The sequence below is a fragment of the Chelonoidis abingdonii genome, chromosome 1 (assembly GCF_003597395.2).
Source record: "Chelonoidis abingdonii isolate Lonesome George chromosome 1, CheloAbing_2.0, whole genome shotgun sequence".
Taxonomy (NCBI): Eukaryota; Metazoa; Chordata; order Testudines; family Testudinidae; genus Chelonoidis; species Chelonoidis abingdonii.
The window spans coordinates 136282440-136309577 of NC_133769.1; the positions used below are offsets into that span (position 1 = coordinate 136282440).

The 27138-nt window shown below is 42.1% G+C and overlaps 1 protein-coding gene across 1 annotated transcript in view; it reads right to left on the reverse strand.

The window, feature by feature from the left end:
• Positions 1-27138, reverse strand: part of DUSP16 (dual specificity phosphatase 16) — a 111298-nt gene that overhangs the window by 19246 nt on the left and 64914 nt on the right. The window contains exon 4 of the mRNA XM_032803025.2: positions 5893-6056. Coding sequence (XP_032658916.1) covers positions 5893-6056 — 164 coding nt within the window. The remainder of the gene's footprint in view (positions 1-5892; positions 6057-27138) is intronic.

Consider the following 27138-nt stretch of genomic DNA (forward strand, 5'->3'; position numbering starts at 1 on the left):
ATTAAGGCTGGGATTTACATGTAAGCACATTCAGTAAGAAAAATGATGGTCTAGCAATTTAAATATTTTTAAAATGTACAGTTTACAGCAATTAGTGCCCCCACCCCCCATTACTGTATCTTCCCAAACAGCTGGCTCTTAAGATGTCTGCAGACTTGATCTTTTGTCCATTAAATTAATTTCTCCCTTTTCCTGTTTGCATACCCAGTTCTATTTTTAAGAGAGAAATCAGTTTGGCAGTAGTAAACTTGTAGGTTTGTGTGTTTGTATTTTTTGGCACACTAGAAGGATATAACTTCTTAGGGATTAAACAGAACACAAAATACATACTTGGCAAGTTGCACACTTTAACTATTGATCCTACAACCCTCTTTACTACTATATTTGAGAATCTTGTATAGCCAGGGACCTAGAGAAACGTGAGGAATACAGCACAATGTTTCCAACAGGGAGCATTTATCAATGTTTCCTCCACAAGAGTCAATAAACAGTTTGCTTAAAAACACACACAGAGAAGACATCTGTCCTCTGAAGAGTTACTGTGCCAAATATGGAAGTTAATTCAGTCATTCAACATGAAACAGGCATTTTAGTCCTGATGTGAGTGCCAAGCTCAATGCTACCCTAACCAGGGAGTTGGGAATGGAGTCTGGCGGGGGTGGGCGTGGGCGTGATATTTTTAAGTTTGAATCAAGGTTGCTTGACTCCCATCAATGCAAATACTAAAAGAAAAAAAATAACCACCAAATTCAGATCACTAAGAATAATACAGATCACCAACTCATGTAAGTTCTCCCAAATGTTACAGGAATGCAGCTGCCATTTGCAGTTTGACAGTGTACCTCATTTACTTTCACATGCCTCTAAAAATCACACACAGAACCACACTCAAGGTAATTTACGAAAGCCACAACCGGGGGAGGGGGGAAATGAATTTATCGCCAACAACCATTGCTGGACTTTGAGACGGTTTGTTCAGGATGAGGGAAGAGCTATACGAGCTGTGGAAGGGGAACTGCTGAGTGAATGTAGACGGGGTGTTGAATGGCTTCTCTCTTAGCTTTTTCATATGGTGCTGGTGGGCCACTCACTCTAAGAACCTCAACTCAAACTTAAAGATTTTTGGTGAGGAACTGATTATGTAAATTGGAATGGAGAGGATGGCATAAAACAGCGCATTCCAAGTCTATGTGTATTTGAGGCTTTTTTTTTGTTTGTTTGTGTTTTTAAAAAGGAGTCGGTGCTCATCTTTGGGACTAGGCCTAAAGAAAGAAGTTATGATTCCTTGTGTTTGGGATATCAATCATTCACAGAGCTGCAGACTATAATGTAATAACCAGAATAGTGATTTCACTGTAAGGCAAATTCATGGGAGGAAGATCCAGAAATCCTAATATTAACAACTACATGAAAAGGAGGTAAATGCTCTTTTATCAAGTTATTTACATTTTGTGACTTGTTTAATCTTAAAATAAATGACTACCCTAAAATGCCATATTTTTCCAGGACAAAAAAGCCAGGTCTAGGAAAACAAAATAGTTCTGTAAGGAGCAAAGCAAAAGGTTTTACAGTTACTTATATAAAATGTGCCTATGAAATATACACAAGCCTGAGCAACTCTTGCTTACACCTGCAAACACGGACTTGTACGTTATATGCCATCCTTTGAAAGATACACAGTCAGGTAAGCATATGCCCAAAATGTAGGTTGTGTCCTTACAAAAATTTTAAGATTAACAAAAACAGAGTGTGTTTGGATCTAAATACCCCCTTGTAACATTTTTGCAAATACTCAAACTTTGTCTTAAATGTTTTGAGACCCAGAAAGTGGAACTGACTAGTCAATTTTCGTTATCCATAAATACAGAAAGTTAATAGTAGAGAGGGTTAATAAGAGCCTGACTTTACAAATGTTTATACCAACTTTGCCTGCATGCCCAGTCTGACAGATTTCGATGGGTCTACTCATACGAGTAAAAGATAAATGCCTAAATATTTCAGTGCCAGGCCTCAAGTACTAAATTCATAATGGGTACACGAGAAGCATTTCTGAACTTTGTACCTATTTTTAATTTAAACTCTAAAAAGCTATCCAATATAAAATCCTAAAATAGAAATAGGTGTTCTCTTAAAATATTTGTTTAAAAAAACTGTAACGTCAACAAAGCGAACATGTAAAGAATCCCTGGGACTTTGTAAAGACGTTTCAATTTTTGTTAGTCATAAAAATTTGCAACCACACATTTCTGCATGCCTTACCTTTAAATAAGTGATACTATTTACCAACTATACTTATGAATCAGAAACATTGTGAATATTGTTTTAATTGGTCTAGGTTGGGGATTACTGGTAACTTCAGATTGAAGGTACAAAAAACTTCTGCAACAGGATAAAATGTTTAGTTTCTCCCAGGAGTCTCACATAAGACTGCAGAGGACAACACTCAGCAAGCTTGCCAAGTGATGTGTCAGAGACTCCTCCAGCCCCATAAACTAGACTGAATCATCTACAGGCTCCAATATCCACAGCTGAATCTTATGGCAGATTTATAATTCGTTTTGCAGAATATTTTGTATAAGTTTCAGTGATGTGGAGATCAGTTGGTCTGGTTGGGATTGCTCACCACACAGACAGACAACTGATGATCAGAGAGCACTTAGAAGGGAAAAGCAGGGACAATAGAGACCTGTGAATTTTATACAATTTGGGATTTCCCTGCAGAATTGCCCATATATTTTCCTGCACTTTCCACAATTTAAAAACATGAACAAGGAGCCTATCTTCTCATCCTAATAAGGGCCTTGTCTTGTAACCTGAAGCAGTGGAGACAGAAGCCGAGCTGTCAGTCGGGGGCATGCAATCCTAATGGCTGCCTCAGAGAAAGTTCTTCTGCCACTTGTCACTAAGTTTGGTTCCCTGCCTTCCTTCCAGCAGCGAGTCCTCACTTTCATCCCTTTAGAACATTTTTTTTTAAATGATCCATCTCTTCTAGATTGCTCTCCTTTTAAGGACACTCTCAATAGTCATATCCTGGCGCTAGAGAAAGGCTGCGAAAGTGGCCCTTTCATCTAGGCAATCAAGCATTGGAGTTCTTATCACAGTGAGCCCTCTTCCAACTTGTTCTCTGAAACGTAGTACCTCACATATCCATCACTGTTGGTACTAGCAGACTGCCAGAAAACTGAGGTGCTCAGGAAAGCTAAATGAAGAAGGCTGTTGGCATCTACCATAAAAGAGAAGGAAAGTCTCTTTCTGCTGCTAAATCACCTGGGAAGGTGTCAATGGGATTCCAGACGCAGAGATCTTCCTTTTGCTCTCTCAGCTACATAGAGAAGGCAGAAAAGGCTACAGATATTCAAGGTGAAAGTCTTGGTACAGACTTGCCCGAAGAGGCAAGTCACCAGGACAATAAGCAGAGGGCCATCAATACCCTTAAAACTACCTACTTACTGCAGGGTAAGCCCCATCAGAGATGTCTAGCTCACAATAGGAGTCTTCCACCTTTTGTTCAGAGAGAGAGGGAGGAAGGACAATGTATGATGGACAAATAGGTCTGAGATCATAAGATGCTGCTTTGCCCTGGAACTGATAAGAAACCCAAAAGACAGTTCCTAGTTTCTGCTAGAACTTCTAGCAAACTGATAAATGAAGAAAATAATAATCTATCCAGGACAGGGACAGAACCACCAATTCGGGGGAGAGAGATTTATTCCACCTTTTATGTGGCTCTCCAAAGGAAATGGAAAGTGGATAATGATTATAGACCTGAATTCCCTCAACAGATAGATGAAGAAATGTAGGATTTGATGGAATTCTAGGGTCCCACTTTAGCTCTAGTCATGGACGACTGAAGGACTTCTATCAATCTAGTGGCCACATACCTTTACATCAAGATCAGAAATTCTAATGGCATGTTCCCCTGCTTCTGCGGAACCAAAGAAAAAAAAAGAAAAAAAAAGGAGAGAGAGAGACACACACACACACACACACACTTAGGGCTCTCGCAGACAACCCCTCCACTCTGAAAGGATTCACTCCCCTTATCCCACACCCATTTCTCAACAAAATTAACCCAAGCTTTGTCCTTGAAGATTACACATACAATAACTGTGCAAGTACTTTCCTCCCTTTAGAGGCATTAATTTCTTGTAAGTGTCGAGAAGAGCTTCTTTTTCCCCCTTTAGGATTATTCACTGGGTAGGGGCCACTATGGGCATAACGAATAGCAAAGCCTTTAGTGTCTCAGAACCAGATGGATAACATGAGAGCAAGAGTTCTGTCCCTTATCCTGAACGCAGGGACCTTGATCAGGAATCTGGTGGGGCTGCTGAGCAGGACTTTGTGATGTCTGGACATGACCCTCCTTGGGGATCACTGTGTATTTAAAATAATCAGAATAGAAAATAAAGCGTCTTGGAGAAGTTCCATGGGTTTGTGGCAAGGCAAAAAAGAAAAATCTTTGATTTGTACTGTCCTGGGACCACTAAGAATATACATGTTAAGAAAAATGATAAATTACTCAGACATCCACCAAAAACAAGTTGGGTCTAAACTGCTGGCTTGTTGTACAGTAAAATATGTCCAAGTTTTAAAAGAAATCTCAAGTGAATATAATCGCCATGGACTATCCTCCATACTGGCTGCTTTCTTTATGTGCTGTGGAAACAACTAACTAGTAAATTGCCTGTACTCCTAGGACTCCATTAAAATAATGGATCTAAAAAGCCATGAACAATACCTTATTAAAAACAGACTGGAAAGCAGAGAGAAACAGAAGGAACTGGAAAGAATAATTATGGTAAAGGGATCTGACTGTGATAGAATTACAGGCCTGTTAAGACTGGAACAAGAAATGTCTTCACACACAAGTTTTTACATGCATACAAAACTGGACATTCCCTACTTGGGTGAAGAGGTAACCTGTTAGGGACAGGGAAAAAACCTCTTTTTGGGTCTTAGATAGTTCTCACAGCTCAGTATTTAAACACCTTGTAAATACTAGCTGTCAAATGGGAATAAACTGGAATTTTGAGAAAGAGGGAAGGTTTTGTCCCCCCTTCATTTCAACATAAAACAAAAGTTATTACCTGGTGAGGTGACTTGAGGGCTGAAGCATGAGCCAGGGATGTAGGTAGGTCATGTATGCACATAAGGCAATAGAAATTAGATATTGAGGAAGCTTTTAGATAAATTATGAGCCTGGCCCCCTGCAAGAATTTTTAGTTCCCCCACAGAACGTGTAATTGGCTATTTTAAAGACACTGCAGAGCTGCTGATTTTAGGAAAGCAGCCAAGGAACAGCGATCTATTAAACTTATTTATACTTGTGATCAGTGTTTTACCGCGATTACAGTGCTATAGTATGGATGAATTTAAAAGGCCCAATGGACTGTCCAAGACTTTATATTTGATAAGATGACTTTAAAGAAGGATATATGCAGTTATATCTCCTTACAAGATGCCCGGTGTTTCAAACAGATTTTTCCTAGCACTTCTAGAAAATACATGAAATAACACAAAATTTTTTTTTGTCCTGTACTTGGCATCAGTACATTTGTGTTCATAACTTGTATGTTTGCCAGAAGAACTAGTTGGAGCCACACATGAAGCTAGTTCAACTTCTGCAGTGACAGATGATTAATTTCCCGTTGGCTGGTAGATTGCTGAAATAGGTATCACATAGCTGATTGAGGTTAAGCCACACAAGTCTGCCAATTGCATTTACGCAAGGTGTTTTGCAGTTGTACTGCTGTAACAGCACAATGCACTCACAAGACGCAATTATTTCAGAAAGCGTGATCTGTATATTTTTTTGTTTTCTTTTTAAGCAACTCTTTTCACTCCTGAAAACTACACATCCATGGCCGTAAATAATAATTTCAAAGTACACACCTTGTTGAGGACATCTCGCTGACAACCAAGGTAAAGATGAGGCAGGATTCTGGTTGGACCAATGTTGGAGACAGGTAAGCAAGGTTGAGAAATACAAGTAGGGACTAGAACAGATTTTCCTTCACAGAGGCCAGGGAAACAGCCGGAGAATTCAGCAAACCCACCTAAGAAAAGCAAAAACCCGAGTTTCAGTTTAGTGGGGAAAGTGCAAGTCAAAGTATTTTAGTGTACCCCACTATCAATTCTCAACACACAAATAATCTGGGGGCGGGGAGCAGTGATGGGATGCAGCTGGAAAACCCTAGAGAAGCAAGTTGATAGAGCTGCATGTGTGTCTTTGCCACAGCTGCTGTGACTGCCAACTCCAGTATATAATCCAGCACAGAGTCTTGCCTCATATGCCCCCCACCAAGATCTAAAAGAATCCTGAAATGTTTCTTCTCTTCATTACCTCAAAAACTTGAGGTACCTCTGAATTCTCAACATTTACTTGTGGAATGGAGACAACAAAAAATAGCCCCCCAAAAGATATCCGATCACCTAGAATTAGCAATGACATTGTCCCTTTCCCCTTGAGCCAAGCCTTTAATAATTCACTGCAATCGCTGTCACAGCAATGGAAAGGAGAAGGATGGGTCATCGGCACAGGGTTTTTAAAGGTGTTAAAATGCATGGTTAGCGTAATGAACACTGACGGCAGAATTTTTCCATTATCCTAGCCTTGTGCCCCAACAAAAAAATTCAGCCCTTCTCCCTGTAGACCTCACATTTCAAAGCTGCAACAAGTAGAAACTTCAGTCTTTTTTTTTTTAAATAAAGGAAGAAAGTAAAAATCTAGATTCTGGGATTCCCCTGGCAGATGGTCAGTAAAAGTAACAAGAATCTTGACTAACTGGTCCCTCATTCATTCTGGTTAATGCTTTAGATTCTCTGCACATTATGGTTACCCTAGTATTTTTATTAAAGTTTTCCCCTCGTTGCATTATCACATATGTAGACTGGCTGCTAGTGTTTTAACCACAGTATTGTTTAAGTCTGCTCAAAGAAGGTCTAACAGACACTAGGACTACAACCCCAGTGGTTACCACTGACCTGTCTACACTAGCATTCCCACCATTCATGTAGCTCTGCTGGTAGGAAATAGGAAGACAAATGCTAGTGCAGACAAGGTCAAAACTGTTAGCCACAAACATGTAAGCACAGTTCAAGATCTTGTCCCACTGGCATCAGAGAGCCTGTGATGGGGTATGTAGACTCCACACTAAGAAAGGGTTAAGGAGAGTCTGTGGGACCAATCAGCCCCATCCTGTTACATGTGTGAAGTGCCAAGCCTGGAGGGAGGAGTTAAAAAAGGAAGAGTCCAGCCCAGTAGAAGCTGACTGGGAGAGGACCTTTCGGCTAGCTTCATGAAGCAAGACCCAGCTGGGGCCAGAGCCAAACCAGAACCTCTAAAGTCTCAGAGCCTCCTCAGGGCAGGCAGCCCTGTTGCAGGACCGTTATGTTCCTTTTGTTCCCCTGACCTAGCTTGGTTCCCATTTTGGGGGTGGATCTGCAGAAGAGAGTCAGCCTAGGAACAGGCTGTGAGAAGAGCCATGCTGTGGCGTACGGTCAGAAGCAGCCGAGGGATACAGAAGAGAGGGTCTGAAGAAACAGTCTTTATCTGTTTCCTGGTCTGGAATCCAGAGCAGATTGTAGGCCTGGGCTCCCCTCTGGGCCCACCTAAGGCAGTGGTGCAAAGACCCTGGAGGCAGCTGCTGGAAGGTCCACAAAGCCTGAAGTTGAGCTGAAGCTCAAGGGCTGCCAAAGGAGAAGCCACTATGTCCTGCCCAGCCATGGGGTGGCGTGCCTGTGGTGAGTACACTCTTCCACAGAGCCACTGCCTTCAAAGGGTGTGAGAGCCAATCCTTATTTCTTACTCAGTCTGCCTTTAATATGCCACACTCCTTTCAACGTCAGATGCAACATCTTAATGAATGTGTCTTTAGTTCCCTTCTGTTAAATACCTTCTATTATTTCTTCCCCACAACAGCAGAGACCAATCCAAACAGCAGCCATTATCCACACAAACACAGCCTCAGTAAAAATACAAATATTGACAGATGTCACTAGGAAATGCAACAATTTCAGTTCAGGCTTTCTGATCCAAATAAATAGCATAGTATCAGGAACTCGAAACAACAACATCTATCTGTACCATAACTGTAAGCTGCAATGTAGGAGTCAAACTAAATTCCAGCCCAAAGACCTGGCATTGTCCATACTTTTGTTAGCTGGTGTTTGACATCAGAAATACTCAATCACGATACTGAAGTTTTACATAAAAATGTTCTAATAGTGAAAAAGTATCCCATCTTGTTTCAAGTATCTCTGGCTGTAAAGATTGGTTGTGTTCCATACTAGAGTACCTGCAGGCTGAAAACTAGCATAACCCAATATAAGCATCTTCCTATGCAAGAACAGAGCTTTAGTTAATGATACTACTATTGTCTTGTTGTAAAGGTAACTGGAAAACTAATTTGGTGGACAGATGAGGACACAGAGCACAAATCCCACCTTCAAAAAGTCACACATTCAAGCTTACCAGGAAAAAGAGAGAGAGAGTGAGTGAGTGAGTGTGTGTCCTCCACTTTCATAACGTGTGCAGGGTTGTCGTTACCATGAGGCGAACTGAAGCGGCCGCCTTGCCAGAATGAGCAGAGGGTGCCACTAGGCCCCAGAGCGTAGAAAATTATGTCTGCTGCTGGTGCATATGTATTCCCTCTCCTCTAGATGCACAGAGATGGTGGAGTGCTGTGCTGGAGGAAGGAGGGCACAAAAGACATAACAGGCAGACAGGAGAAAAGGTGAGAGGGAATAACAGAAAGCAGCAGGAGCTACAGGGAGAGAGAGAGGAGGAGAAGCCTCTTATGTACCTCTCTAGCACCTCCAGGAGCCTGGACTGATTAACACCAGCTTCCCAGGAAGCTTCCTGTTTCCTGCTGCTTCCCTGAACCCACTTGAGGAGAACAGACAGTCAACTGAAGCAGTAGGAGCCAGTTAGGCCCTTTGGACGCTGATATCTTCCCTCACTCAGGCCCTGCTACCAGCCTGCTTATTTGTCTCCTTCAACTGAGTGTTGAGGGCCACAATAGCTGGCACAGAACAGCAGTCATGAGTGAACAAAGAAAAAACACCCCTCTGGGGCAGCACTCAGAAAAAGAAAGAAAGCAAAAGGAAGCTTTTCTATCTAAGCAGGAAGGAGCTCTCCTGAGATACATAGACACAAATGTTCATGGTGAGCCTTCCGGCCCCAGTGAGGATGTGAGTGGTGAGGAGATGCTTGATCTTCCACTTAGTCAGAGTGCAGGTGGCCTGGCAGCTGCTGCAGCATCCATATCTCCATCTCAAATGGAAGAAAAGTGTAGATCAGAGAAGAGTGTGGTGGAGGCGTGAGAAACAGCTGCTGCTGAGTTTAGTTCCTTGAGTCTAGATGATCCAGGACTGTGGACCCACTTTAGCAGTAGTCCGATGGACTTCCTTGTACTGTATGGGCCACAGCAAGTGAAAAACTTCATGTTCCCCAAAGACAATAAAAATAGAAGTTTCCATTCAACACATTACTGGCGTGAAATCCCCAATGGTGACAAAGTGGAGAGGACGTGGCTTATGTACTCAAAAACCCAGAATGCTGCATACTGTTTTTGTTGCAAACTCTTCCAGTCTAATGTTCCAGCCACAGTGCATTCAACAGGAACAAAGGACTGGAAAAAGCTGGCATGCTATGAGAAGGCAGCAAATCACCAGAGAGCATTGCATAGGTGGAAAGAGCTTCAGATGAGACAAAGGTTAAAGGCCACCATAGATGATCAGCATCAAGAGAAGATTCATCAGAGTCTCTTTACTGGCAAAATGTTCTGAAAAGGCTCATTTCCATTGTGAGAATGCTTGCTATCCAAAACCTAGCACTGCATGGCACTTCAGATCAACTGTATGTGCCAAACAATGGAAAACTTCCTTAACATTGTGGAGCTGATGGCTGAATTTGATGCTGTCACCACCCAAGAAATGTATACACACCACTACAGTAACTCCTCACTTAAAGTTGTCCCGGTTAACATTGTTTTGTTGCTGATCAATTAGGGAACATGCTCGTTTAAAGTTGTGCAATGCTCCCTTCTAATGTCCTTTGGCAGCTGCCTGCTTTGTCTACTGCTTGCAAGAAGAGTAGCCCGTTGTAGCTAGCTGGTGGGGGCTTGGAACCAGGGTGGACCAGCAGCCCCCCATCAGCTCCCTGCTCCCCTAACTTCCCTATGCAGCAGCTGCCTGCAGTTCAGCTGTGTCCCTCCCCCTACTGCCATGTGCTGCTCCTGCCCTCTGCCTTGGAACTGCTCCCTGAGCTGTGCGGGGGGGGTGGTGGTGGAAGAAGAGGGGGGTAATAGGGTGTCCCCCTCCCCTCTGCTCCTGCACCCCGCTTCCCCATCTTCCATAGAGCAGGGAGGGACACACCAGAGCTGTGGTCTCAGCAAGCTAATCTAATTAACAAGGCAGTGTACTTAAGGGAAATGCGAATATCTCCCTCCATTCCTGCTGCCTTGCAGAGTGAGAGAGTTAACCCTTGAGAGCTCAGCCAATTGCTAGTTCATAGAATCATAGATTATTAGGGTTGGAAGGGACCTCAGGAGATCATCTAGTCCAACCCCCTGCTCAAAGCAGGACCAATCCCCAAATTCCTAAATGGCACCCTCAGGGATTGAACTCACAACCCTGGGTTTAGCATGCCAATGCTCAAACCACTGAGCCTCCCTCCCTTTAGCAGGAAGGGAAATATCCCACCTTCTTACGGTTCCATTTTTCAGGAACATAACTACAACGTTAAGTGAGGAGTTACTGTACTTTGGAAAAACAATTCAAAATGAGATCACACAGTTACTGGCAATAAAAGTTAAACAGAACATTGTGGCAGATCTGAAGTCAGCAAGCTATTACTTTGTTATTCTGGACTGCACACTTGACATCAGCCATATGGAACAAATGACTTTAATGGTGCATTTTGTAACAACAACAACAGAACCTAGTGAAAATGTCCCTGCAATGTAACTGTCACAGAGCATTTTCTAATATTTATTGACATTTGTCATACCAGCTCCTGTGGTATCATCAATGTGCTTCTTAAAAAGCTGAAAGATACAGGAATTGTGATAGCCCTGACCTCTCATGTCAGCTAAGATAATGGTGCCAACATGAAAGGAAAGAACAGATGAGTGCAGACACGGATCCGAGAGTTAAACCTTCGAGTTTTTTTGGTCCCATGCAGTTCTCACGCATTGAACTTGGTGGTCAGTGATGCAGCATCAGCTTCTAGTGAGGCCGCTGAATTATTGGGACAAATTGCGTCCCAACCAAACATCGATCGGGGCATGGGACAAATGCCTAAAAATCAGGACAGTCCCAATTTTATTCGGACATCTGGTCACCCTATTCAAAGCATCTATGTATTTTTCACTGCATCAGCTAATCTATGGCAAATTTGGAAGTAACATCTGCAAACATCTTTGACGCTGAAACCACTGTGTGCCACATGATGGGAAAGTCGAGTGGAGGCGATAAAGCCTAACAAACACTAAACTGGGAAGATAGATGATGCCATAGTTGCCATTATGGAGGATAATGCAATTACAAGAACTGTTCGTGGGAGAACAGTGGCAGAGGGAAATGGAATCACAGAAACATACATAACTTCAAGTTTCTGTGTGGCTTAGTGTTGTGGCATGACATATTGTTTGAAATAAATGTTGTAAGCAAGAGACTCCAAGGTGCTGACCTTGATATATCTGGAGCAATGGAACGACTGGACAAAGCAAAGTCATACCTGCAGTCTTAGCGGTCAGATGAGGGTGTGATGGGTTGGATTACAGAACCCCCCCTGGGAGCTGCCACCCGATGTGCCAATACTACTTCTATCCCTGTTTTCCCTGCCAGCTCAGGACTTCAGCACCCTGTCTTGCTGAGCCAGACACTCCCATCTGCTCCAACAAAGACCCAGGGTCTGCCCCAAAGCTGCAGGTTTACCTGAAAACAGCTCACAGAAGTGCGCTTGTCTTTAGCGCTCAGATGCCCAACTCCCAATGAGGTCTAAATCCAAATAAATCCATTTTACCCTGTATAAAGCTTATACAGAGTAAACTGAAATTGTTTGCCCTCTATAACACTGATAGGGAGATATGCACGGTTGTTTGCTCCCCCGGTATTAATACATACTCTGAGTTAATTAATAAGTAAAAAAAGTGTTGTTATTAAATACAGAAAGTAGGATTTAAGTGGTTCCAAGTAGTAATAGACAGAACAAAAGTAAGTCACCAAGCAAAATAAAATAAAATGTGCAAATCTATGTCTAATCAAACTAAATACAGATAGGATCCTCACCAGTTCCAGAATGCTCCCTTTTACAGGCTAATCTCCCTTTAGCCTGGGTCCAGTACTCATTCACACCCCCTGTAGTTACTCTCCTTTGTTCTAGTTTCCTTCAAGTATCCTCTGGGGGTGGAGAGGCTCCTTCTTTAGCCAGCTGAAGACAAAATGGAGGGGTCTCCCAGGGGTTTAAATAGACTCTCTCTTTTGGGTGGAGACCACCTCCTCACCCTGTGTAGAATCCAGTCACAAAATGGAGATTCGGAATCACCTGGGCAAGTCACATGTCCATGCATGACTCAGGACTTGCAGGTAGTAACCATTACCCACATGCTACCTTGAACGTCCTCAGGTAGACTTCTCATGTGGATTGGAGTCTTCCAAGCTCTTTTGTCTGTTAAGTACTTCCTGATTGAGCACCTAATTTGCACACTCCTTTCCCAAGAAGTGACCAAATGTTCTAACTAAGGCTACTTAGAAATCAAGCAATTATACAGCCAATGTTCATAACTTTGAACACACAAATGGTGCCTGCATACAACTAGGATGAACATAACCAGTAGATCATAACCTTTACACAGATATGTTACATGGCATATGTAGCAAAACCCTATTCCAGTTATATCATACATACATTTATAAAGCCTTATGGGGTACACTGTTACAGAGGGATTTCAAAACTTTCTGAAGAGTGCACAGAAGTTAGCAGAGGAACATCACACTGATGCTAATTTCCCACCCATTCAAGAATACAAGAGTCACGAAGACGACGACATTTTGATTACGAAGCCCAGGATAATCCCATAAGAGACCCCAAACAACAATTCAAAGCTGAATTCTTCAACCAGGTGCTAGATTGTGCAAAACAGTCAGTTGAAGAACGTTTCATGCAGCTCAAGGAACACAGCAGTATATTTGGGATGTTATATGATATTCCAAAACTCCTCACTATACCTGAAGACAACCTACACCAGCAATGCAGGGCACTAGAGACAGTGTTAACACATGATGACGACATGCACGATATTGATGCGAGTGATTTAGGTGATGAACTGAAAGCCCTTTCAAGATACATTTCCGCAGGATCAATTCCAAAGGCTGTTCTGGAATATACGTGCACAAATAAGATGGCCACCCTCTTTCCAAATGCTTTTGTTGCTCTGCGCATACTTCTAACACTTCCTGTAACAGTTGCCAGTGGAGAACGCAGCTCCTCCAAGCTGAAGTTAATAAAAACTCATCTATTCTCCACCATGACACAGGAGAGGCTGGTCGTCCTTGCAACCATCTCAACAGAGCATGAGCTAGCCCAGACTGTGGACTTTCAGCAGGAAGCAGTTCAAATCTTTGCCACCAAGAAGGCACAAAGCACCACTTTGATTTTTCACATAAAAATGCCAGTGTTTACTATGCAGACAAGAAAAGTTAGATTTGCTGTTCAGGAGTTTGAAAGTTACGTGTTGTTCAAAAATTTTAAGCAAGGCATTTTAAGTTGTTAGGTCTCCTTTATTGGGGTAGGTAGCAGAGCAGTACCATGAGAGGAGAAGAACAGGAAGAAGGCAGAATTGATACATTTCAAAGTTTTGGCCCAAGCGAGGAGGTATGGGGGCATCATTTGACCTCCCCGCCTCAGGTGCCAAAATGCTGTGGGCCAACCCTGAATGTGTGCATCACCTTTCTGCCAAGGCAAACTTAATCTCTGTAACTACTTCAATTGGAACTAGGCTACTGGCAAGATCAGATCTGCAGCACCCTGCTGTTTGTCTTAGGAAGAGACAATGTGCTTTTCTTTTGGCACTCATTTCTAAACACCACCTATTCTCCACTACCACTCCAGCCCTTGCAAATAGTAAATCAATCACATGGGCATGTTGAAATTGTAGCAAGAAGATCTACAGGTCATTAACAAAACTAGTAGTTTAATAAAGTTTCACTGAAGCTTTTGATAAACTTGACTGGACCTAGGTCCTAACCTCCTAGGCAAGTTTTGGTAAATCTCAGTTCACCTTCTAACTAAGGGTGCCTAAACCACAAGGGTAATCCTCTGTTTGAAATATCTGGCAAGCTATTCTTTGTAGCCCTAGCAATTAGGGCAACTGCCAAATGCACAAAGGACTGAAATTAGAGAGACTGAAGAAGTCAAGAAAAACTTTGAAATATTTGTTTTTAAATAGCATTATTGAGCCATTCAGGTTCTTCCACGCTTTATTGTTAAATTGGAATCAAACAACAAAACAAAGCCTCTTTTATTTGTTTTAAAACTATCAGGGGGCGGGGGGGGGGGAGGGTGGGAAGAGGGGAATTTCCTAGAAGTATAAACTGTGCACCAACAATCCCTCCAATAAGTGCAGAAATTTGAAGGCCTTTTTAAATGAAGGTTTTGAAAGATTACCTGTGCCCTGCAAATAAAAATATGGTAACACAGATGAGTTCACCTCATATCAATAAACTAAATGGAAATCTGTTTCTATTCAACAAAGCTAAATTGCAATTTCTTATTTATTGTATGAAAAAATGATTGCCAGTTCCAAAGGAGTACTTAATGTCAAAGTGGCTTTTCACTGCAACCTATCTGCAGAGTAAGTATGGACAGACAGACAGACGAATAATGGATTTCACTTTTCAGCACCAAATAATTGCAAAAATATGATTCAGCCTTGGCAATTTTATTTTTTGGTTTGGAGAACGGTCTGGTCCTATAGAAGAAGATGATATTAGATGTCCAAAAAAAGTCTGGTAAATGGATGTTGACATTAAGTCAGCTGGACTGTACCTATCTGAAAAAATAATCCACTATACTTCAGCTTTTTGTTTTGGCTCTGTAAACTTATTAACTGAGTTTGGAAGATACAGCTCTACAAGAAATTACAATTAGACATAACTGGCTAAACCTAAAATCAGTTCATTAGGTAGCTTGTTAGAATGAACTAGATTCTCTTCAATGAGTTCACAGTTTTAAATAAGCATCAACATCCGTTCATTTTAGGCAGCAGTCGCAGCACTCAACAGACTGATGTACCACAGTGCATTCTAGTGCAGACTTGTTTAGTTCATTACTTGTGGCTATGATTCTCAAATTGAGTTTCTATGAAACTACGTTACGGTGCCAAAAGCCTTCAGTGGTTGAGCAGCCCAAAATTTTCTGCCACCCACAAGCACTCAGTTGCCTTCCCCCTCCGCCCCCCCAAATCTTTACTGTAAAGCCAGCTTTCGTTGCATACATGCCTCCACTTCCATTCACAGACTTCTGCCAAAATCCAGTCTCCTATTTAAATTACCCTGTTGCTATGGATCTGAAAAGTGGTGGCTGCTCAACCTCCCTTTCATCAAAGCACTCAAGATTCCCAATACAGTTTACATGTGTTATGATAATCCTAATACCAGAGGCGTTTCAGTTCCCTTCCTAGCTAACTCGGGAAACAATATAGGGCCAAACCTAGAAGGGATGAAAAAAAGTTTTCACAAACTCCTTCAGGAGGAGTTATTTTCCTGTTCAAATTCGTCATCATCTTGGCACAAAGAGAGGCCTGTACCACACACCTTGACCACGGGGTACCTGAATGATGCGAAAATTGGCACTACTAATGGTCACAATTAGTTTGCAGGAGAAAACTGAGACGGATCCTTAAAACCACTTAGTTTAACATGCAAAGACTGAATAGGCATAGAGACAGAACTACTCTCACAATCCTAGAATTGGTCCCTCTGGATCAGAATTAAAAGGGAATTAAAACCAACAGTAAGAGGTTCTATAGCCATATAAATAAGAAGAAAACAAAGAAAGAAAAAGTGGGACCGCTAACACTGAGGATGGAATGGAGGTTAAAGATAATCTAGACATGGCCCAATATCTAAACAAATACTTTGCCTCAGTCTTTAATAAGGCTAATGAGGAGCTTAGGGATAACGGAAGGATGACAAATGGGAATGAGGATATGAGGGTAGATATTACCACATACGAGGTAGAAGCCAAACTCGAACAGCTTAATGGGACAAATCGGAGGGGCCCAGATAATCTTCAATCAAGAATATTAAAGGAACAAGGCACATGAAATTGCAAGCCCATTAGCAAGAATTTTTAATGAATCAGTAAATTCAGGGGCTGTACCGTATGAACTGGAGAATTGCTAACATTTTTCCCTTTTTAAAGATAGGAACTAAGTGATCAGAGTAACTATAGGTCTGTTAGTTTGACATCTGTAGTATATAAGTCTGGAGAAAAATTTGAAGAGAGAAGAGTTAAGGACATTGAGGTCATGGTAAGGGACAAATACAACAGGGTTTCAAAAGTTACATAGGTCAAACCAACCTAGAACTTCTTCTTGAGAAGTAGCAGATTTTTATAGACAAAGGAAACACAGTGGATCTAATCTACCTCGATTCAATAAGGCATTGATATGGTACACAGGGGAAATATTATTAAATGGAAAAGATGGGGATCAATATGAAAATTGAAAGGTGGATAAGGAACTGGTTAAAGGGGAGACTACAATGGTCGTACTGAAAAGGTGAACTGTCAGGCTGGAAAGGAGGTTACTAGTGGATATTCCTCAGGGATTAGTTTGGGGACCAAATCTTATTTAACCTTTTTATTACTGACCTTGGCACAAAAAGCGGAATGTGCTAATAAAGTTGCGGATGACACAAAGCTGGGGGGTATTGCTACACCAGAGAAGGACCGGGATATTAGTACAGGAAGATCTGGATGACCCTTGTAAACTGGGGTATAGTAATAGAATGAAAATTTAATAGTGAAAAGTGCAAGTTCATGCATTAGGGATAAATAACAAGAATTTAGTATAAATTGGGGACACCAACAGTTGGAAAGCAACAAGGGAGGAAGAAGGACCTCGGATAGTTGGTTGAATCACAGGATGACTGATGAGCCGCCAATGTGATATGGCCTTTAAAAAAAGCTAATGCAGTTTAGGATGCATCAAGGCGAGGTATTGCCAGCAAAGATAAGGAGCTGTTAGCACTGTTATATAAGGCACTGGTGACCTCTCTGGAATATGTGTGCAGTTCTGGTCCCCATGTTTTAAGAAGGATAATTCAAAACCAGAACAGGTGCAGAAGACGGGCTACTAGGATGATCCAAGGAATAGAAAACCTGCCTTATGAAAGGAGACTGAAAGAGCTTGGCTGTTAGGCCAACCAAAAGGAAGTTGAGGGGGGAATATGCGTGCTCTTATAAATATATCAGAGGGATTAATATTAGGGAGGGGGAGGAATTATTTAAGCTTAGTACCAATGTTGGACACAAGAACAAGGCTATAAACTGGACACTAGGAAGTTTAGACTTGAAATAGATGAAGGTTCCTAACCATTAGAGGAGTGAAGTCGGAACAGCCTTCCAAGGGGAGTAGTGGGGGCAAAAAGACATATACTGGCTTTAAGACAAAGCTTGATAAGTTTATGGAGGAGATGGTATTGGTGGATAGCCTAATTTTTGGCAATTAATCTTTGATTATCACAGAGAAGTATGCCCAGTAGTCTGTGATTGATGTTAAATGGGTTGGGACTGAATACTGACAGAGAATCTTTCCTATGGGTGCTGGCTGGTGAGTCTTGCCCACATGCTCAGGGTTTACTGATCGCCATATTTGGGGTCGGGAAGGAAATTTCCTCCAGGGCAGATTGGCAGAGGCCCTGGAGGTTTTTTTCGCCTTCCTCTGCAGCATGGGGCATGGGTCACTTGCTGGGGGATTCTCTTGCAGCTTGAGGTCTTCAACCACAATTGAAGGATTTCAGTAACTCAGACATAGGGTTAGGGATTTGTTATAAGAAGTGGAATGGGTGAGATATCCTGTGGACTGCACAATTGTGCAGAAGGTAGACTAGATGATCATAATGGCCCTCTGCCCTTAAAGGTCTAGAGAATGTGGAGTTTGATAAACACAGGGGAAATATTGATGATTGCTTGCGGCAGGTACTAATATCAGTTCTGAAGACAGAAAATGTCCCTTCCTCCGGGCATCAAATCAGCATCCATACTGAAGAGGGACAACTACCCCTAATTATAACAACAAATGCTACTAGGTTCTGATCTATGACCTGTATTGTAAAAGTACAAATCACAGAAATGTGTAACTTACACATTTTACCAGTACGATCTAATAACCCATTTACGATGAAACCACTGCAAGGCATTTAAATTAGGACAAATAAATGAGAAGCTTCCCTCCCCAGACTGTGTGTCCAGTGACTGTATTTTGAGTAACGTAAAGTCATGCCTTAGTTCCTTCAGCTGTTCAAGTCTAGGCCTTCATACACACCAAAGGGGTGTGCTGACAAAAAGATAACGCAGGAAAGATTTAGCAAGAATTAAATGTTGGCACGTTCTGATTAAAAATAACTTAATTTACATGTATGATTATGCTGAGACCGCTCAAGCAGCCTTAATAAGCTTCTCACCCCTGTGAGGAGGGCTTATCTCCATTTTAATATGGGGGCAAAAGGCAGCGGTGGTCACACAGGAAGCCCTGGCAATAATTGAAAACTCAAAATCCAAATGTTATAACTCTTGGTCTCCAGCTACCTCAAACAATCCGCCTTTTCACCACAACACAACAGCGACCATCTTCAGTTTGAGTACATAATGGGTTAGCCCCGCCCTAAACTCCTCTCTACCTGTCATAAGTGGTCAAGTCCTTGCTGCCTGCTCTGCCAATGCCAGCTCGTCATGCACAGCAGCTCCAGTTTCATGGTTGCCTCTCTCTCACGCAACCCCTTTGGCAATGGAAGGAAGGTTCCTGTAAATTCCACAAGACACTCACTAACCTCTTTCAAATCTTCCTGAAAAAAAAAAACGTCCACCTCTGCTGTGATGCCCTAGAAAATACTCAAATGGAGTAGGCGCTGGAGGCCTGTTAAGGACTTAATACAAGCGTAGTCTCTCGTACCTTGTACGCCCCACTGTCCTCGTATCCATCTTTACAATCTAAGTGTGTGAACAAGAAAATTCTTTGGGGTAGAATTTAGTCTTTCATGAATGCATGCTAATAGGGCCCTGTCCTCAGCTCAGACTTCTAGACAGTAATTACAATACAAATAAATCAAACCACTAACAACCTTCCTCCAACATCCCCTTTAAATTACTTTGGAAGATTAATACATACTGCACCACTATTATTTAAAATGCCCTCAAGTGCTTTAGGGGCTTCAACCAACTGAAATTTCCCGGTAAGTGTCCAAAGATGAGTGCCCTTTTTCAGTGAGTTGAAAACATGTGGACAAAGCAAAAGAGAAACAACAAGAGTCATGTGTGCACACGTAATACCGGGTATCTCCTTCCAAACAAAAAACTCATTTTGAAGATTGTCAGAAAATTCACTAGAAATAGGAAAAAGTTAGTAAGAAAGACAGTTTCCACCTCATCACTTAATTTAACTATCTCAGCACTTGCTGTCAAAGATGAGCAACATCACAAAGCTCTGAAGGGAGCCAATGCAGTTTCTTCTCTGCCAAAAATCTGGTAGAGGGAGATGTAGGGTTGGCCACCTTTCTAATTGCTGGTAATGGGACCGCTCCCGCCACTCACTGGATCATCTCAAGGAGACTGCCTACAAGAATAGGAGGAGCCCCGGCTGAGTAGGGGCTGGTGCGGGTTAAGACGTCCAGCCCCTCACCCCATGCAATGGCACCAGACTTGTGGTTTTGGGAGCCATTTAATGGTTAGCCAGGTCAGTTTTTTACTTGGACTTTCTGGTCAAAAACTGGGCATTCTGGCAAACCCTAAATGGCTCTGGGACACAGAAAGCCAAAACCGAGACGGTCTGGGTAAAACCTGGATGGGTGACAACGCCGAAGAATGCCCAGGAGGAGAGGAAGAGAAGAGAAAAAAATTAACAATTTGGGAGAGGATGAGAGAAAAACTGACTTTTATAATGAAGGCTTCCCAGTTGTGCGAGGTTAAAAATATCAAAGGAATTCAAGCTGTCTCTTCTCAAAACTAAGGAGACTAAGTTAATTTAGATACCACAGTTTAGAGGCAGCAGTTCTCAAACTGTGGGTCGGGACCCTAAAGTGGTTTTGCAACCCTGTTTTAATGGGGGTGCCCAGGTCTAGCATTAGATCTTGCTGGGCCCGGGCTGAAGCCCGAGCCCAGGTTACAATGCCTCCTGCCTGGGCTGAAGCAACTTGGACTCAGCATTGGCCCCTGCCTAGGCAGCAGAGCTTGAGTTGGCTCAGGCTTCCAGTTCCCGCCTCCTGGGGTCATGTAGCAAATTTTGTTGTCAGAAAGGGGTGACAGCGCAATGAAGTTTGAAAACCCCTGGTTTAGAGGTGTGAATGAGGGTAACTGGAAATCCACAGAGAGCACCTAATAATGAAGTCCAAAGAAACAGCACAATCTTCAAAAATCAGCGAGGCCCCAGATAACTCCGGGTCAACCAAGAATGATTAAGGACAGAGCAATACCATAGAAACTTGCAACTCATGAGCAAAGAAAAATTTAAAATGAAATCATAAATGTCAGCGGGCTAGATACAAAAAGTAATACGGAAAATGCATAACATATCTCCCGCTAGTCACACGAAATAGAAATAGGAAACTAAAGTGATCAAGTAAACTAATAGGTACGTGAGTAATTGAGCAGTCTAGTAAGTAATATAAAGGGTCCTGGAAAAAAAATTTGAAAGGAGAAGTAGTATAAAGACATGAGGAGTCATAATGGTATGGACAAAGAACAATACAAACAGTGGTTACGAAAAGATACAATAAGTGACCAGACCAACCTAAAGCTCTTCTCAACCAGTAACCTTGAGAAAGAAGTAGAGATTTTTAATAAGAAAACAAAGGAAACACAAGTGGATACGAACTAACCCGATTCAGTCAAAGGCATGATATGGTAACACATGGGAAAGAAACAATGATTATAGTTAATGGAAAGAGGGGAATCGAATATGAAAAATGGAAAACAGTGGATAAAGGAACTGGTTAAAGGGGAGACTACAAATAGGCGTAAAACTGAAAGGTGAACTGTCAGGACTAGAAGAAGGAGTGGCTAACTAAGTGGATATTACCTCAGGAATACTAGTACTTGGGGGACCACCATCTAATTAACGCGTTTTAATATACTGACCAATTGGCACAAAAAGACGGAATAAGCGAATAAAGTTGTGCGGATGACACAAAGTGGGGGGTAATGCTACCAGAGAAGGACCGGAAAATATTAGTAACGACAAAACGAAAGATCGGAATACCAATTGTAAACTGTGGTAAATAAATGACAGAAGGATGTAATAGTGAAAAATACAAAGATCATGTCATTAGGGATAATAACGAAGAATTGAGTTAAATTGGGGGGAATCAACAGTTGGAAAGCAAAAGGAGGAAAGGACATCAGGAGTATTGGATGAACTCAAGAAATGAACTCATAGGAGCCGCCAATAAAAGTGATATGGGTGACCAAAAAAGCATAATGCAATTTGGAGATGCATCAAGCTGAGGTAATGGCCAGCAAAGATAGAGGAAGCGTGCACCTGTTATAAAGTAAGGCAACGGTGAACTAATCGGAATAAAGGGGCAAGTGCGGTCGCCCATATGTTTGAAGAAGGATCAATCCAAAAACAGGTGCAGAAGAACGGGCTAAGAGAGGAATCCAAGGAATCAAAAGCCTGCCTACTGAAAGGAACTGAAAGAGCTTGCTGTTAGTCCCACCAATAAGAGTTGGAGGGGAGATATGCCTGTCCTTTAGAGAAATATCAGAGGGATTAATATTAGGGAGGGAGGAGGAATTATTTAAGCGCTAAGGAACCAATGTGCCAAGAACAAGGGCTATAAACGCGACACTAGGAAAGTTCTAGGACGTGAAATAGATGAGTTCTAACACAAATTAGAGGAGATGACAGTCTGAAAAGCCTACCAAGGGGGTAAAGAGGGGGACAAAAAGACATAATCGGCTAAGACAAAGCGTGATAATTTATGGAGGTAGATGGTATAGGGAGTAGCCTAAATTCGGCAATAAATCTGTTAAAGCCGAGAAGAATGTGCCCAGTAGTCGGTGATATGATGTTGAAATCGGGATTGGGATTGAAGTAACGACAGGACTTTCCCTTATGGGGCGGCTGGGACTTGCCCCATGCTAAGGAGTATGCGTCACACAATGAGACGACCTGAAATCATTTGGGTCGTTGCAACGATAAGCACATTTCCTGGGCCGGGCAGATATGGCAGTAGGACCGGAGGGTTATTATCGCCTTCCGCTCTTCACAATAAGGGATTGGAGTGTGCAACTGAAGCTGAGAGGGATTCTCTGCAGCTTGAGGTCTATCAACCCAAATTGGAAGGATTGCAGGTTACTCTAATCAGATACTTGTAGGTTTTATGTGGATTTGTTTATAAGGTGAAAAAAAGGTGGGGAAAAAATCAAGTGGGAAGGGAGGGTGGAAATTCTGGTTGATTGGACAGTTGTCGGCAAGAGAGTAACTAGATGAGCTATAAAGGGACCCCATACAGACACACATAATAAAAAGTTAAAGAGTGGATAGTGTTGAATAAACACAGGAGGAAAAAGAATGATGAATGCTAATGGACAAGGATCTAAAAATATCAAGAAATCGAGAAACCAAGAAATGTCCCATCAGTGCTCCGGGGCCATAAAAAAGAACAGCATCCATAGCACATGAAAGGGGGACAACTACACAACCTAATAATACAAAACAAAAAATCTAACATAAGGATTCTGGAACTAAATGACCTGTAAGGTAAAAGTAAACACACAAAAAAAAAATAAGTAATCTAACAAATTTAACATGACAGACACAGAATGACGATGACATCGAACACTAAAGGAAAAGGCAATTAAATTAGGAAAAGATAAAAAAAAGAGACATACCATCTCCCATAACTTGTCAACAGGTAAGCTTATGATTGAGTATCGGGTAATATACCAGCCTTAGTTCACGTAAAAGAAGAAAATACAGACTGTTCAAGCAGAGCAAAACAGCCTAATACATAACACATTACAAAGGCAGGTAGTATGGACGCAAAAGCTACCAGCAGATTTCAGAATAAATGTAATGAGCTGGCAACGTTCTGAATTAGACAATGATTTATTACAAATAGTAATGTATTGCAAGGACAAGCTCGAAACCCTTTAATAAGGCACACAAAACACGCCAGCTGTGGCAGGGAGGCACTTCAGATATCTCAACATTAAATAATGGGCAGGACAAGGGCACGGTGGTAAAAACACAGGAGTCCCCATGGCAATAATATACCCAGATCACATGTTAAAAGAACTCTTATGGGACTCACAGCTACAGCATCACAACAATAGCCACAGTGTTTATCACCACCACAGCAAACAACAGACCACTATCGTTAAAAACGGATATTTGGAAAAAGAGACATACTAAACAAGGCGTTAACCAGCCAAGCGCCAAAAAAAGCCCAGAGATCCCTCAAAAGAGGAAGAAAAAGAAAACACACTACCATACTGGGCAGGAGAGAAAAAAAAGAGAGGATACACAACAATGAACATGACTCAAGAGCGCTAGCTCGAGCATAGCAGCCTTCATGCACCACGAGCAGATCCACTATCTGGTAGCAAAAAAACAAAAACCAAACAACGAAGCAACACAAAAAAAAAAGAAACAAGACAGAAATCCATCACACACACAACGAAATGGAAAATAGCCACCGAACAAGCCTAGATCGGCGGAGGCGCGCTAAAGCGAAGTCACCCACACCCACGACATTACACCACAACTTTTTCAACTCGTCACACACACTACTCGAAAGGAACACAATCATGTACAACAAACAATACCGACGTGCACCTGGTACACCAATGGTAGGAGCATGAGGAACTGTATCCAAATAGGAACTTGAACACATGTAATCGGCGCAAGGACTCAACGTACAAACACAAAAAAGACAATTATCAACCTCGAGTCTCTCCGGATCCACTTTTACACATCTCGTGTGTAGAAGCTGGAGTAGATTAGTAACGTCTCATTGCGACCATGACCAAATAATAGGGACCGAGTACCTCGAAGCTCAGACCATCTGACCTATAACATCATGACCTCACACCCTCTAGCATCACTCATCCTACCTCTTAGTTCCGTTGAGAAGAGATTAAGAGAAAACGTAGCCACAACTATTTCCCTCAGATCATAGAGGCTACACGCACGCTTTATCCCAGTAGCTGACCACGTGCCTTTTACAGATATGGTTGAAAAACGTGAAGAGCATAACGCCAGACAGACGAGGCCACAGGTTTACAAAAGAACACCTTCAACACATCATTTTTAGATTGTTCGCATCACTAGATAGGAGATTAAGTCGCACCCAGTCCACCATAAACTATTTACGAGCCCAGCCCGTCTGCAAAGATGAGCAACAAAATCAACAAAAGCTCGAAGGTGACCAATGCAGTTCAAAACAGCTCTGCCACCAAAACTGGTAAGAAAAGAACAGAACTGTAAGGAATTGACCAACATTATCTAAAATGCTTTCAAGGAACTCAGAGCTCACCCACTATCCAATTGGAATCTTCAGAGACGCAATACAGAAATGGCAAGCCACCAAAGAGCTATACAGGCTGGATGCGGCAGAATAGGAACCCGTCCCCTCCAGAAAGGACACAACTGCATGGAAACCAGCCTTGGGGTGGGAAGCCCTATACGGATTAGACCCAAGTCCCGATTAATACACATAGAGACACACTGGTACAAAAACCTGGGAACCTCAAAAAAACATAAAACTGCAACAAGCCAATGGCACTGGACACCAGAAGAACCGAACAGAACATCGTCAGGGTTACTGGAAAGGTGAGTGCACCAGAGAGCCACACGAGCGAGGAAGAGGAGAGAGCGAAAATCAATAAGCGGAGAGCAGGCAAGCAGAAGAACGTGTATATGAAAGATGCCCATGTGCGAGTGATACAAGGGCATTCGGAACAGTTCTCAAAAAGAACTCCAGCAGACGGCATAACAGTACATATACGATACATCAGTATTAGGCAGAACATTCTCAAAAAGATTGGCAGAGGCCCTGGAGGTTTTTCGCCTTCCTCTGCAGCATGGGGCATGGGTCACTTGCTGGTGGATTCTCTGCAGCTTGAGGTCTTCAAACCACAATTTGAGGATTTCAGTAACTCAGACATAGGTTAGGGATTTGTTATAGAAGTGGATGGGTGAGATTCTGTGGACTGCATTGTGCAGAAGGTCAGACTAGATGATCATAATGGTCCCTTCTGCCCTTAAAGTCTATGAGAATGTGGTAGTTTGATAAACACAGGGGAAAATATTGATGATTGCTGCTGCAGGTACTATATCAGTTCTGTAGACAGAATGTCCCTTCTCCGGGGCATCAAACAGCATCCATCACTGAAGAGGGACAACTACCCCTATTATAACAACAAATTCTACTAGGTTCTGGATCTATGACCTGTATTTGTAAAGTACAAATCACAGAAATGTGTAACTTACACATTTTACCAGTACGATCTAATACCCATTTACGATGAAATCCTACTGCAAAGGCATTTTAAATTAGGAAAATAAAATTAGAAGCTTCCTCTCCCCAGACTGTGTTCCAGTGACTTATTTTGAGTACGGTATATTCATGCCTTAGTTCCTTCAGCTGGTTCAAGCTAGGCCTTCATACACACTTCAAAGGGGTAGTGCTGACAAAAAAGATAACCAGGAAGATTTCAGCAAAAATTTAAATGTTGGCACGTTCTGATTAAAAATACTTAATTTACATAGTATGTTTGCTGAGAGCAGCTCAGAAGCCCTTTAATAAAGGCTCCTCACCCCTGTGAGGTAGGGCTTTATCTCCATTTTATATATGGGGGACAAAGGCACGGTGGTCACACAGGAAGTCCCTGGCAATAAATTATAACTCAAAATCCAGATGTTATAACTCTTGGTCTCCAGCTACCTCAAACATCCCCTTTTCACCACAAGCACAAGCGACTCATCTTCAGTTTTGAGTACATACATGGGTTAGCCCCGCCCTAACTCCTCTCTTACCTGGTCATAAGTGGTCAATCCTTGCTCCTGCTCTGCCAATGCCAGCCTTCATTGCCCAGCAGTCCAATTTCATGGTTGCCCTCTCTCTCACGCAACCCCTTTGGCATGGAAGGAAGTTCCTGTAAAGTTCCACAAGACCACTACACTAACCTCTTTCAAATCTTCCTGAAAAAAAAAAAACTCACCTCTGCTGTGATGCCTAGAAAATACTCAATGAGTAGGCAGCTGGAGGGCTGTAATCACTGGACTTACATTAATCAGCGTAGTCTCTCTGTTACCTTGTACTCCCCACTGTCTCTCGTATCCATCTTTTACAATCTAAGTGTGTGACAAGAAAATTCTTTGGGGGTAGAATTAGTCTTTTCATTGAATGCCATGCATAATAGGGCCCTGTCCTCAGCTCAGACTTCTAGACATAATTACAATACAAATAAATCAAACCACTAGACAATCCTTCCTCCTAACATCCCTTTAAAGTTACTTTGAGAAGATTAATACATACTGCACACTAATTATTTAAATGCCCTCAAGTGCTTTAGGGGCTCACCAACTGAAATTTTCCCGTAAGTGTCCAAAGATGAGTGCCCTTTTTCAGTGAGTTGAAAACATGTGGACAAAGCACAAGAAACCAAGAGTCATGTGTGCACACGTTAATACCGTATCTCCTTCCAAACCAAAAAACTCATTTTTGAGATTGTCAGAAAATTCAACTAGAAATAGGAAAAAGTTAGTAAGAACAGACAGTTCCACTCATCACTTAATTTACTCCTCGCACTTCTGTCAAAGATGAGCAACATCACAAGCTCTGAAGGGAGCCCAATGCAGTTCTTCTCTGCCAAAAATCTGGTAGAGGAGCTGTAGGGTTGCCACCTTT